Source organism: Pagrus pagrus (genome assembly GCF_965226575.1).
Source record: "Pagrus pagrus genome assembly, chromosome: 6".
Taxonomy (NCBI): Eukaryota; Metazoa; Chordata; class Actinopteri; order Spariformes; family Sparidae; genus Pagrus; species Pagrus pagrus.
In genome coordinates, this window is record NC_140190.1 from 12,297,664 (window position 1) to 12,309,904 (window position 12,241).

The 12,241-nt window shown below is 41.2% G+C and overlaps 1 protein-coding gene across 9 annotated transcripts in view; it reads right to left on the reverse strand.

Annotated features, from left to right (window-relative positions):
- Window positions 1-12,241, reverse strand: part of atp8b3 (ATPase phospholipid transporting 8B3) — a 41,528-nt gene that overhangs the window by 774 nt on the left and 28,513 nt on the right. For all 9 annotated transcript variants that reach the window (XM_084356159.1, XM_084356163.1, XM_084356160.1 and 6 more), the window contains 21 exons: window positions 11,915-11,987; window positions 11,559-11,629; window positions 10,741-10,832; window positions 10,459-10,617; window positions 8,764-8,852; window positions 8,439-8,632; window positions 8,122-8,330; window positions 6,933-6,964; window positions 6,514-6,670; window positions 5,925-6,113; window positions 5,659-5,771; window positions 4,891-5,058; window positions 4,500-4,611; window positions 4,303-4,378; window positions 4,097-4,220; window positions 3,029-3,215; window positions 2,660-2,883; window positions 2,450-2,533; window positions 2,112-2,336; window positions 1,751-1,889; window positions 1,345-1,475 (listed from right to left, as the gene is read on the reverse strand). In XM_084356159.1, the coding sequence (XP_084212285.1) occupies window positions 1,345-1,475; window positions 1,751-1,889; window positions 2,112-2,336; window positions 2,450-2,533; window positions 2,660-2,883; window positions 3,029-3,215; window positions 4,097-4,220; window positions 4,303-4,378; window positions 4,500-4,611; window positions 4,891-5,058; window positions 5,659-5,771; window positions 5,925-6,113; window positions 6,514-6,670; window positions 6,933-6,964; window positions 8,122-8,330; window positions 8,439-8,632; window positions 8,764-8,852; window positions 10,459-10,617; window positions 10,741-10,832; window positions 11,559-11,629; window positions 11,915-11,987 (2,848 nt within the window). The remainder of the gene's footprint in view (window positions 1-1,344; window positions 1,476-1,750; window positions 1,890-2,111; window positions 2,337-2,449; window positions 2,534-2,659; window positions 2,884-3,028; window positions 3,216-4,096; window positions 4,221-4,302; window positions 4,379-4,499; window positions 4,612-4,890; window positions 5,059-5,658; window positions 5,772-5,924; window positions 6,114-6,513; window positions 6,671-6,932; window positions 6,965-8,121; window positions 8,331-8,438; window positions 8,633-8,763; window positions 8,853-10,458; window positions 10,618-10,740; window positions 10,833-11,558; window positions 11,630-11,914; window positions 11,988-12,241) is intronic.

Sequence of the window (12,241 nt, forward strand, 5' to 3'; positions counted from 1 at the left end):
GACACTAAGGATGTGCTGATATTATTCAGGTTTTAGGAGTTTTATTTGGACATGTATATATTTAGACTACGGATCTCAATTGGGGTTTTGAATGCAGTTTATGGCACATAGTCTCTCGCCTGTTTACATTCAGCTCAGTGTGTTGCCTGACTAACGGTTTGTAGGCTGGGGTAGAGATGCACGCAGAAAAGAAAAGGAGAAACATGTCTCTTTTTAAACATCAACTGGAGTTTGAATAATGCACAAATTAGAGCGTGACAGATACTTGATTTTTGTGGCTGATTCTGATACAGATATCAGGGAGTAAAAAATTCTGCTATCAATATATTGGCTGATACACAATGTGGAGATCAAACTCGCGACAAATACATGTAATGGAGGCGGGATATTATACAGTCTAGCAACAATGACAGGGGATTTATAAATTATGAAATAACCGAAGCATCTTTTTTGTTATAATAATAATCTCTCTCTCTCTAAAAAAAGTTTTCATATCGGACAACATATACACTGATGCTGACATAGCCATGACAGGATAATATTGGCCGATAATATCAGTCAGGCTCTAGCACAAATATCGCAACTCAGTCCTTTTCAAAAAGGAGCTAATCATTAATCAGAGTATGCACAGCTGCATGTAAACGGGAATATTTGTGGGATATTAATTTTCATTAGCCACAGACAGCTTTATAGACAAAATGTCTTTTTCATAATAAGGGCAAAAACTGGAATTTTTTCTGCACGTGAACTTAGTCACCAGCCATTTACAGTTACAACTGTGCATGCTTTCAGTTTTAGAGAAGTGAAACCTCAATAATATATGAAGGTGAATGGGAAACAACTCACCTCATCTCAGATTTTATAAAACAAAGGGATGGCACACAAGCTCAGTCTCCAAAATGCAACAGAATGGCAACCTAATTCAGCATCATACTGAGTTGGCCCTTATGTCAAACATTGCGTTTTTTCTTTTTTTTATTTGCCAATAGCAGTGAGTACATTTTCCCATCAGAACACAGTAGGATACACACAACTGGAGAATTATCACTGAGAAAATAACAGAAGATATATGGTAACTTTTTGCTGCAGCTGCAGGTTGTTTGGAGACATTTTATGAAACCGTAAAAAGTCTTGAATTGTTGAAAAAAGGCTGAGATTGATGTACAAGAGCTGACTTGTTGTGTGCTTTTTTTTCTCTCAATATTTGTAACTAACATCCGGATGAATGCAAAATGTTTATATTTTCAGTTTTAGTTTTGCACTCTTCCCTTTGTAAATTGTTACTCCACCTCTCTTTCTTACTTTCCCATTTACCTCTTTGTGTTTGTCGTGCAGATGTCTCACCTTGTGTTTGTCACGGACGGTGAGAATAACATTGAGAGCGTAGGCGGTCAGGGAGGGCAAAATAGCCGTCCAGGAAGTGAGCAGAGCTGTGAGCCACACAACTGGATTGATGAAGGCCTTATCAGATGCACCTAATGAAAAACAAACAAACACAGAGCGGTCAAACCTGTTTTACAGGAGCTATGACACATCATCAGATCAACAGAAAAAAGAGAAAAAAAACATGAAATAGCCATTAAAATTGACATTTCGTCTTGCGTGTTTGGTTATATGTTTTTGTCCACAGTGTTGATATTATTTGTCTCCATGTGAATCAATTCCAGCAGCTCCTGCCGTAATAGATGTTGAAATAGCCACAGCCAGGAGCAACATCACTCAAGTGACAATGAGATGAGCAGAAGCGTACCGATAAAGAGATAGTCACTGGGCGATCTCTGAAACAGGCGGGGGCTGTGGGTGATCCTGGTACATATGAAGAAAATCACGAAAGAGACACACACGGCTGCTATATTGAACTTGGTCCAGTATTTGGTCACCAGCACAACCTGAGAGACAAACAGAAAGAATCACAAGAGTTAGTAGTTATTTCAGAAGCTAAACCATGAAGATTTTAGAGAGCAGCTAGATTAGTTAGCATTACATATTACTGCAATGGGAGGTTTACTTTTTGGACAGAGATGGAATGAGTAAATAATCGTTTCTATTTATTTTCTTTTATCTCTTAAAGTTTCTGTACTTCACTTGTATCTATGAGGTGTGATTCTGACCTCGATGGTTGCAGTGAACGTGGCCGCCATGGCGACAGTGACTGCCATGGTCTGGTAGTCGAAGGCTGTGTTGTAATACACTCCAAACGGGATGAAGAAGAGGACGAGCGATGTGTAGACGGCATGCAGGAGTGACAAGGCCAGCATGAGAGGACTGGAGAGCTCCTGTCTCTGTCCACACTTGTACAGCTCCGGCCACTTCAGGCTGCTTTCTGCACTCACGTCCTACAACACACAGAGGAGGATGAATAATGACCCAATATATCTGAGTGCTGATGATCAAATATATAAATATGACTATTGAGTTCATAGAAACATTGTCTCTAAAACTGTCTTACCTGTTCAAAGAAGGCCACAAGCATAATTGGGGTCGCTGTGTAGAAGACCGTGTAGAGAGCGATAAACCACGTCTCATACAGAGACTGCAAGACAGATACAGATGGTGGAATAAATGTACAGATACAGATGGTGGAATAAATGTTTTCTCCCTGATAAACATCAGTTCATGAAGACTTTATTTCATTAAATTTCACCCATGTACATCTAACCTGAGCACTGAAGCCATTGAAGAAACCAAACCATATGTGCACGAGAGCAAAGCCGCAGGTCTTGAACAAGAAGTAGCGCAAGAAGAGGGAAATGCGCCTGTAGGACCAGCGGCCGTGGACCAGCAGCAGCCTCTGCAGGAATCTGAACTGGGACAATGCAAAGTCTGCGTTCTGCACTGCCTGACCTCCCTCGACTCCCGCTATCCCCACACCAACATGAGCCGCTGGTGTCGGGGAAAGAAAAGACATAGATCGAAAAAATTAGAAGGAAATGTGAAAACATGAGGACAGAAAGCAGGGTACATTGATTAGTAGGTTTTCTCTAGAATTTAGATCCATAAACACGTCTTTACATTTAACCTGACTCACTCTTGATCATGTTAACATCATTGGCACCGTCCCCGATGGACAAGGTGACTGAGCTGGTGTGTTTTCTGACCAGTGTGACGATGTCAGCCTTCTGTCCAGGTGTTACACGACAGCATAGCACCGACTGACACTGTTCTGCCAGTCTCATGAACGTGGCCCCCCATTCTGGTCTCTGGTCGAACTCTGCCTGGAGAACGACACCATCAAACAGCTCAGTTTAGGTTATATTTAAATAAAATGCCCCTTCAATGGAACTTTGCCTTTGCTTTCCATGTTTAGTTTCTCTGTTTACAGCTTTGTAATTTGACAGATCTTCTTTTAAGGCATTTGAGTTCTGCCAGTATCTCTTAAGTATCTTTGGAGTTACAAATACACAGACATTCGTCACCTGACTCTGCAGTTTCCTTCAGATCGAGTGTTTTAACTCATTAATCTGTTGTTTGCTTCAGTCTCACTGCTCTCATCAGCAGTGTTTTCAGATGCAGCAGCTCTTCAAGCACTATAAACACACCAGACACTATTTGCTCAGCTGCAACAACAGCTCACGACTTGGTGATGAACACAAAGAGAGTATTCAGCAGCTAAAAAGCCTGACATTTTCTCTCAGGAGTTGGTGGAGACCAAAAACAGAACTACTATGTGAATATTAGACTACAATTATCTGTAGGCACAAACACGACTCCAAATGAATGCTAATGTGGCCCCTCATCCATTAGATGTATAAATGTGCATCTGCATTTCCAAGCGCTATTATTTTTGGTGCTGCTGTCACAAAGACATCTGGGTCACTTTTTGTTTTCCTCACATTAGTGGTTACCATAAAAACAGGACAAAATGATTATGAGTTTATTCAGTCATTTAGTCTATAATGGAAATGTTAAAGCAGACAGAAATAGCGCCAGTCAGCCTTCCGGTGAGATTTCGTGACCGGTGGCAGACAAAAGCAGCATAGTGAAAGAAAGAAAGTATCATAATGATACTGAGTCATGTGCAAACTGTATGACAGCAGATATTCGACCCATTAAAAAACTACATGAGTAAACTATTTCCTGTATATCTGGTGTTTACCAGCTCAGGTCCAGTGAGGACCACAGCAGTCTTTGCTCCAGCCCTCTCCTTGTCTACAACCCACAGGTCCGTCTGTCTGGCCTTGGAGAAACTGACCCCCGGGTCTGGGGATTGGAGTATCTGTCTGTAGGAGCAAACACACAAAGATCAATGAGATGACATGAGTGTGTGCGTGTGTGTCTTTGAGTATTTTTATCATTGCTAACCTCAGCTCCTGCCATTCCAGTAATCTGGTATCAGGATCCAGTAGTTTGCAAGAGTATCCAATATTCACTGCAGTCTCTACAAGGAGGAAGAGCAAAGGAGCAGGAAAGAGAGGAGGGAAAGACAGAGACCACAGTGAGACTTTGTTCACTGTCAAAATGGTGCCATTCCCACCTCCTGCTACAGCATGTAACAATACCTTTTTTGTCCCCAGTCAGTACCCATACTTTAATCCCAGCCTGTTGAAGGAGAGCAATAGTCTCAGGAACGCCCTCCTGAAGCCGGTCCTCTATCGCTGTCACTCCCAGGAGCTACAAAACATGAAAGTTAACCTTTGTTTTAAGCATTTCTTTATGAAATACTGGATTAATAAGATAGTAGCATGACTGTAACAAAGAGACAAAGAGATGATATGAGTGACGTTCAACGTTATAACATTAAAAAAAAAAGTATTTCAAGGGCAGAAATCATTAAGCACAGGCTTCATTATCTGTGTTGGTCATTTTGTGTCATTTATCAATCATAACATTTTAAAAAGATACAATACACCTACAATACACATGTAAAAATTACATTGAGGAGGAGCCCACCTGCAGCTCTCTTTCCATCTGATCATATAGCTTTTCCAGCACTGCTTCTTGGTCACAGGTCGCCATGGCAGCAGACTGGGCCAGAGTTTTACTCCACTGCTCCCATGATGCCTCAGGAACCGATCGAACCGCAACACACAGAGTCCTCAGACAGGCCTGGGCAAACAACTGACGGAAGAGAAGTTCACACATTATTTGATAGGCTGCACATTATTTACTGAGTGATTGTTCAGGCGGAAGTGAAGAACTGACAAAGAAAACACGATTTAAACCCTCATGGCATGCCTCAACTATCTCAGCAGGAGATCGGTGGGTCTGATCCTTTCTTGAAAACTCTATTGATGAGAAAATTGATTATAAAAATGGAAGATATACAGAGGTGATCGTAGCAATGGTGATGTCATTAATAATAAAAAAATGTTTTATATTAGCCTTACAAACTGATGGTGGGGATGTCGTGCGCCAGAAGCTCATTAAAAGTGCTCGCGAGACATTTATGTGACACAAGAGATAAACATCGGCTGCTGCAATTAGTGAATGTCATCTTATTTGCTGACAGGCCGATAGTAGTCAACAAGGCAGCTGATACCAATAATCGTCCGATATGTCGCTGCATCCCTAAAAATCACCAAGACTAAAGTTACACATTCACACAAGTGTGAATATAAACTTCTTCATTAAGAGATAGAAACTAACTAACAGAGTTTCATATAAAAAGTAGACTCAATAACAGCAGACATTAATTGTTCAGCAGAAACTTCAGTTCACCTCCAAGGCTTTTTCAGTCCTTTCCTGATATGGACAGTCCTTCTGCAGCCTCTCCAGGATTACTATGTCGGCCCCTTTACAGTACAGCTTTAACCCACCCTCTGGCTCCCGCACTGAAAGAAAAAACAAAACAAGTTTATCTGGAAAAGAAGTTGACATGAGAGAACTTAACATAAGTGCAGAAAAGGGAGGTGAGTGCAAAAGACTGCAAGAGATGGTAAGATCGAAATCATGTTGTCGGTGTGTATTCAGAGGGCTAGTCTCACCCAGGACAGACATGCGTCGTCTCTGGCTGGTGAAGTCCAACAGGGCCAGCAGCTGATATTGGCGGGTGACACCCAACTCAGAGACAACGACAAAATCTCTCGTCCTGGAAAGAAAAACCCAGCCCAGCTCCCTGGCTGCACCAACAAGGGCTTCCTCATCTGGGGACGCAGCCTGGTAAACTGGAGCCTCTGGAGGAATGCGGTCAACATGCGAAGTGGAGGTAAACATGTCGTCCTCTGGGAGCGGTTCATTATGTCATTCAGTCACTTTATATATTGTGATATCAGATTCAGACCAGTGATTTCGGGGATGGAAAACAACTAATAAAAATGTATTATCCTTTCAAGTTTTGGCAACATTAGACAAAAAAGTGTATGAAATGAAAAAATACAGGTTATATAACCTTTAATTGCAGCCAATCGATCAAACAAAAAACACAGTGGAAACATGAACCACATAGTGAGATTTCATCAAAAACAAACCAGGGTTCTCTGAAGTATAACCTGAGGACTAACAGTTTTATCAGATGGATGATAAGAATTTAACTACTTTGATCTGAATACCACAAACACAACACAAAGACACAACCTTCCTTCCACTCTGCCATGACAGTGTGACACAAAGACAGTGCTGAGAGGAACTGTCTGCTGAGCGGACACATCTGTCCTCTGAGCTTCTCCATCAGGCGGGGAGCCGACATGAACAGTCCGCCGCGCGAGAAAGGATTCCAGCTTAAGTCCATGGGCTGCAGACGCAGAGGGAAAAAGGTGGTACACCAAATGTTACTGTGCCGTGAAATTATACTGTGTCGCAACTATGGCTAATAGAGTCGAATGCTGATGGCAGCAGAAATTAGGACATTAAATCAGGCACATGGACAAGAAAAGATGCACCCTGAAGGGAGATTAGAGAATAGCTTTGAATTAGGTTGGAAATATACAGGGAGGAGGTGAAGACAGAAGGAAATACAGTTCAAAGATGCCGATTTGAGAGTAGTGATATGGTACCTTTACGTCCTCTGCCCTGACAGATGCATCCCCTGTGAAAGTAGGGAAATGACTATATTTAGTGACTTTTAAAAGTATGTGAAATAGAGAAGAAATATGTGCCAGTGAAAGACATGCAGAAGGAAAGAAAGAAATGCAGAAATGCAGAAAGAAAGAATACATGTTGGCTAAACCAGGAAGTGGCTCAGACGTACAACATATGGTTGCTGTGATTCAGACAAGGTTTCAGTTACAGTTTGTCTTCACTGGGCAGAGCTGTGTTAAATATTTATTAGATGGACTGGTGGCTGTTAGATATGAGCATGTTAAGTGTCTCCTGTTGCCTCATCCAGCGTTTATGTGAGGTTGCCTCCCCAGAGGGATCTTTGTTCCACTTTAATCCAGCGGGGAAACTTTGCTCTCTGGTAATTATCAAACCCTGTTACATAAATCAAATTACTGCGTTGACTCAACACGATACAGTCTCGGAACTTCACGCATTCTTGGATACAGACCGAGAGCCAAACGAGCACTCTTGAATAAACACAGATATGATAATTGACAAAGTGCCATCACTACTTTTCTATGTTGCAATCTTATATATTTTGTTTATATTTATAAATACTTCTTTCTACTGAATTGTGTCAGGTCATCTGATTAATAATGGCCTGTTACAGTACAGTTCACCTACTGACATGCCGACATAGGGGACAGTTAAAGCTGCTAAAAGTCCTGTAAAGATGCATCTTGAGAGCATGTTGCATTCATAATTTTATGTACATCCTGTTGGAAAGGGACAGGAATTGATAAGATTTTATTGATAACAATGCCCTAGATTCTACTTATCAGTCAGTTAATTCATCAATTCCCTCTTGATTTCTGATCAAAAAGTGCAACTGTTTTATTATGCCAGGTCTCAATAATCATCCATACTGCTGAAAGCGAATGCTGAGGTAATTTTGATTTTATTTGTTGGCCTTGGCAGAGGCTGAGGTTGTTAAAAAGTCTTTGAGTGGTTGGAATGTTAATTTCCAGCTACCAGTGCAAACTGAGGTAAGATACTTTGTTTTTTGATAACTAGAAATGCTGGCATTGGATTGCTTTCTTCTAAAAATGACAAATTAAAATACCCCAGAGAAATGTAATTTTTTGATATTGAAGATTACTTCACTAGATTAGATTAGATTAGATTAGATTATAGATGGTTTACCATAGATCTCTCCAGCTATGCAGCATTGTCTGAAGAGCAGACGGTTCTGGGTTAGTGTCCCAGTTTTGTCACTCAGCAGGTATCCCACTTGGCCGAGCTCCTCGCTCAGTGAAGTATTCCTGGCCTGGGCTGGTTTGTCTGCCTGCTGCCAATACATCTCCAGATCCCAGCCAATAAACTTGCTGTGGACCGTGTGGATCAGCTCGAACCTGTGGATGCACACACACACACAGTATGACAGCATGCGCAAAAACACAGGTGTATTCCCACCTTCTGGCTTTTGTTCAGATAAGTGCAGTGTTGTTGATTGAACTGACGTGATGTAGAGAGCTATGGGCATGGCCGGGCTCAGCAGGATGATGTAGCTCCAGAAGATGAGGAACCCTGTGTAGCTGGGGTTGCCATCAACCACCAGAGGAGTCAGAACCCCTGTGTTGCTCATGACCCAACTGGAAAACACGCCGCTGCCAATGGCGAGGAGCAGAGCTGTCAGCAGCACGGACAGGATGATCTACAGATCCAGAACACACACACACACACACACACACACACACACACACACACACACACACACACACACAGTTTATAATAACTCCACAGGATGCGTCACGCTTGTCATCCCCCTGCCCTTCACCCACTCACCCCCATCACCACTTTGTTGAAAACTTTTTCTGTCCGAGTCGTCTTCACTCTTAGCTTCCCGCAGTTCCTCAGGATCTTAGTGTCCGTGCCTGGTGCAGAACAGACAACTATTAAACGCTGTAGCTGCGGCGGCCTGGCCGAGCGAAGTTGGGAGTCCATTCTGCAGCCAGAGGGCGAAAGTTCAAGCCCTCGTGTCAGTGAGTATCTGCTGATGTGCCCTTGAGCAAGATGCTGAATCCCTACCAGTTCCGGGGGTGTCTGACCTCGCTGTCAAGAGGTCAGTGGGAAGAGAGAATTTCCCTTGCAGGGATCAATAAAGTATCACATTATGTTTTCCAGTGATGTTTTCTTATTCTTACACAGACTGCTGAAGGACGTTAAGCTGCATGTGTAAGAAAACATGAAAAAAAAACTGAGAGCGTGTTCAAGGACAGAAACTGATTCCAACTAAGTCCGACTACAACAACAATATGTCAACCTTGATAATTCACAGTGGACCATGTCAAGTGTGTGTCAGGAGGGTTGGAGTTATAATCAGGCTGAACTGGGGGTCACTCCAATAGACAGTCTCTGATGAACGGTATAAAACCCCTCTCTGGAAGAATTTGATCTATTGATCTGCTTTACCAGAACTGAAAGGGTCATAGCAGCGAGATCCATGACACCTCTGCCTGGTCCAGTAATATCCGATCAATGATCACTTAGAAGACAGGAGGAGCCTGTAATCTGCCAGACGTTAACAGACCCACATTTAAGACACAGCTGCAAGAGTTAAGTACTGTCCATAATTAGCAGTATAATGTATTCCACATGATAAAATTTGTCATTGAAACATGTGGCGGCCACAGTCGAAGGTTAAATAAGGATAGGTAGACAAAACATTTTTGCAATAGTTTTATATAGACATGCAAAATTGAGTCAACCAATCGAGAAGTTGATAGGAAGAAAAATATTGTCAACTTTTTGATAATTGATTATTTGTTTCAGTCATTTTTCAAGTCAAAATGTCAAACATTCGCTGGTTTCAGCTTCCAAAATTGAGAAAAATTCCATTTATGACAGTAAATTAAGAGTTTTTTGGGGTTTTGAACTGTTTGAAGACATCACTTTGGGATCTGGAAAATTTCAATTTTCAATTGCACAAATAATCAAAATATAAACAAAACTGCATTATGACTAAGTGAAATATCCAAATCGGCCTACAAAGTTTGTTCTCCAGATGTACGAAAACATGTTTGTTTGGTGCAGACCCCAACAAATGTCACATCATGATAATGCTTTTGATAGTTTTTTCAGTGAAAATGAAAATTGGGATTAAAAAAATGATCATTCCCACTAATTGTGAATCATATTGCAGCTGTGATATTTATTAAAAGAATCCTAATATGGTTTTTCAACTGTATCGTGCAGCCCTTATCGAGAAAATAGTGGGCAAATTACACAATAATCATCAGTCGAAGCCTCTGTTATCGTCCACCTTTTGGGACATTGAGCCATATATGAGGGATTATCTTCATCCTGTTGCCTCAGTGTCATTTATAGACTCAACAGACTAGTTTGACTTCGGCAAGCATCCATTTTAAAAAAAAACCCTGTATCGTCCTAGCCCTCGCTAACATCTCCCAGGCATAGCCATCCACAGAAATCAATGTTGATATCCCCTTGTCTAAACTGAATAAATTCTTCTACATGTACCAGCGTATATGGCCAAGCCGTAGGCAAACTGTGTGTTGCGTAGGACTGTTCCCCTCAGGAGGATGTGCTGGTTGTCCAGCAGGAGACACTCTCCTCTCCAGTGCAGCTGGCCTCTGAAGGTGTACAGGCGTTTGTTGGGCTCCTCACAGAGCACCACACCTGCAAAATGTAAGGTTACATTTGCTCATATGTTGGACAAGCATTCAGTTCTGTTGAAAGTTTACTCCACTTTTAAATAAAAATGAGCATGTCTGAATTTGCATTTCAAAAACATTTATTCACCATCAAAGGCAGCAAGCGCTTCCTCTGAGGGGTGAGAGGTCAGCTCGTTGTGAGTAGCACTGAGCGCCTGCCGGTACTTGAGGTTAGTCTCTCTGTGCAAAGACGAGAACACACTTACACATTAAATCAACATTAAAACTGTTGATCCATTCATCAGACATAATTAGAAGTCAAGGCAGTGTGCAGCTGGTTATGCAATATTAATTTCTTTGGTTCAGAATCAGAGTGGGATTTCCATATTTTTAGCAGTCTGGAGAAATACATTTGAGCCTTTTGCCTCTAAAATAACTTCATTAAAAGGTCCTCACTCTGTAATGAACCACAAGGTGCTGTTAGCCCTATAATTTGTTTTATCTGGTAACAAAACGACAAAACCACATTAAACAAACTGATACCGTTCTTCCCCTGATCCCAGCAATATAACGTCCAAACCCAATGGTTCAGTACACCTTCTACCCTTTGATGAGCCACTACTAAACCTCAGATGTGCAGGACGGGACCCTCTGGCTGTTGTAGATTGTATAAATGTTTTAAGACCTTTAAAGTTGACCACATTTTTTGCCATCAAGGCTACAGAACAACGTGCAAAACTTGGGCCTCAAATCAATTTTACATTTAAATTCACATCCTAAAACTTCTTCTTAGCTTCCAATTCCTGCAGTTGTTTTTAATATTATATATCTTACACTATACTTATTTTAATATAATGCTTAAATGATGCCCCACTACAACTACCATGACTAGTATAATCATCAAGTAAATACAAAACAAACATGTATACGAGTTATCCACAGAATGAGACTGACTGTTTTTCTTACCCATCGATATCTGCTGTCTCGACATAACACAGACTGTAAGGCTCTGAACTGCACAGGAGGAGAAGGTCAGCCTGAGAAGAAAGAGACAGAAAATAGAAAAATAAAAGAGAGACGTCTCAGTGGAAAGTTCCCCTGAAATACAAATAGAGCTTTGGAGCATTTATTCAAATATCTCAAGCTGCTGCTGTGTGCTGCTATGCGGAAATGTTTCACTTTATGAAAGTACTTATCTATAGAAAAGGTCAACAAAAATTAATGCAATGTTATTCTACATGCAGGACATGATTAATCAGACACGTCTTTAGAAAATCTATATTGCTGTTTATTTCAGTATTTGTGTAAATTTAAAATCTCACAGGGATGACTTGGTCTTTGTGGATTCGCAGTACATCTCCCACAAACAGATCCTTCCACTGAGCGGCACTGAAACTGAGGCAGAACAGACTGAGAGTGATCACATGGACAGAAATAATCCACAGCTTTCATATGCTGAAATTTCACATGATTTGGTGGTCACAAATCTCCTAAATATGCAGTGCTACAATGTATACAAACACAATGACTTGACTAATGTTTTACTAGACTTCATATTGAAGAAGCAGATCAGTTATCCAAATGTAAGTAAAATATACCATCAGATTGAAAATATAGGACTGGAACACCTCATATGTTTGTCTTTTAAT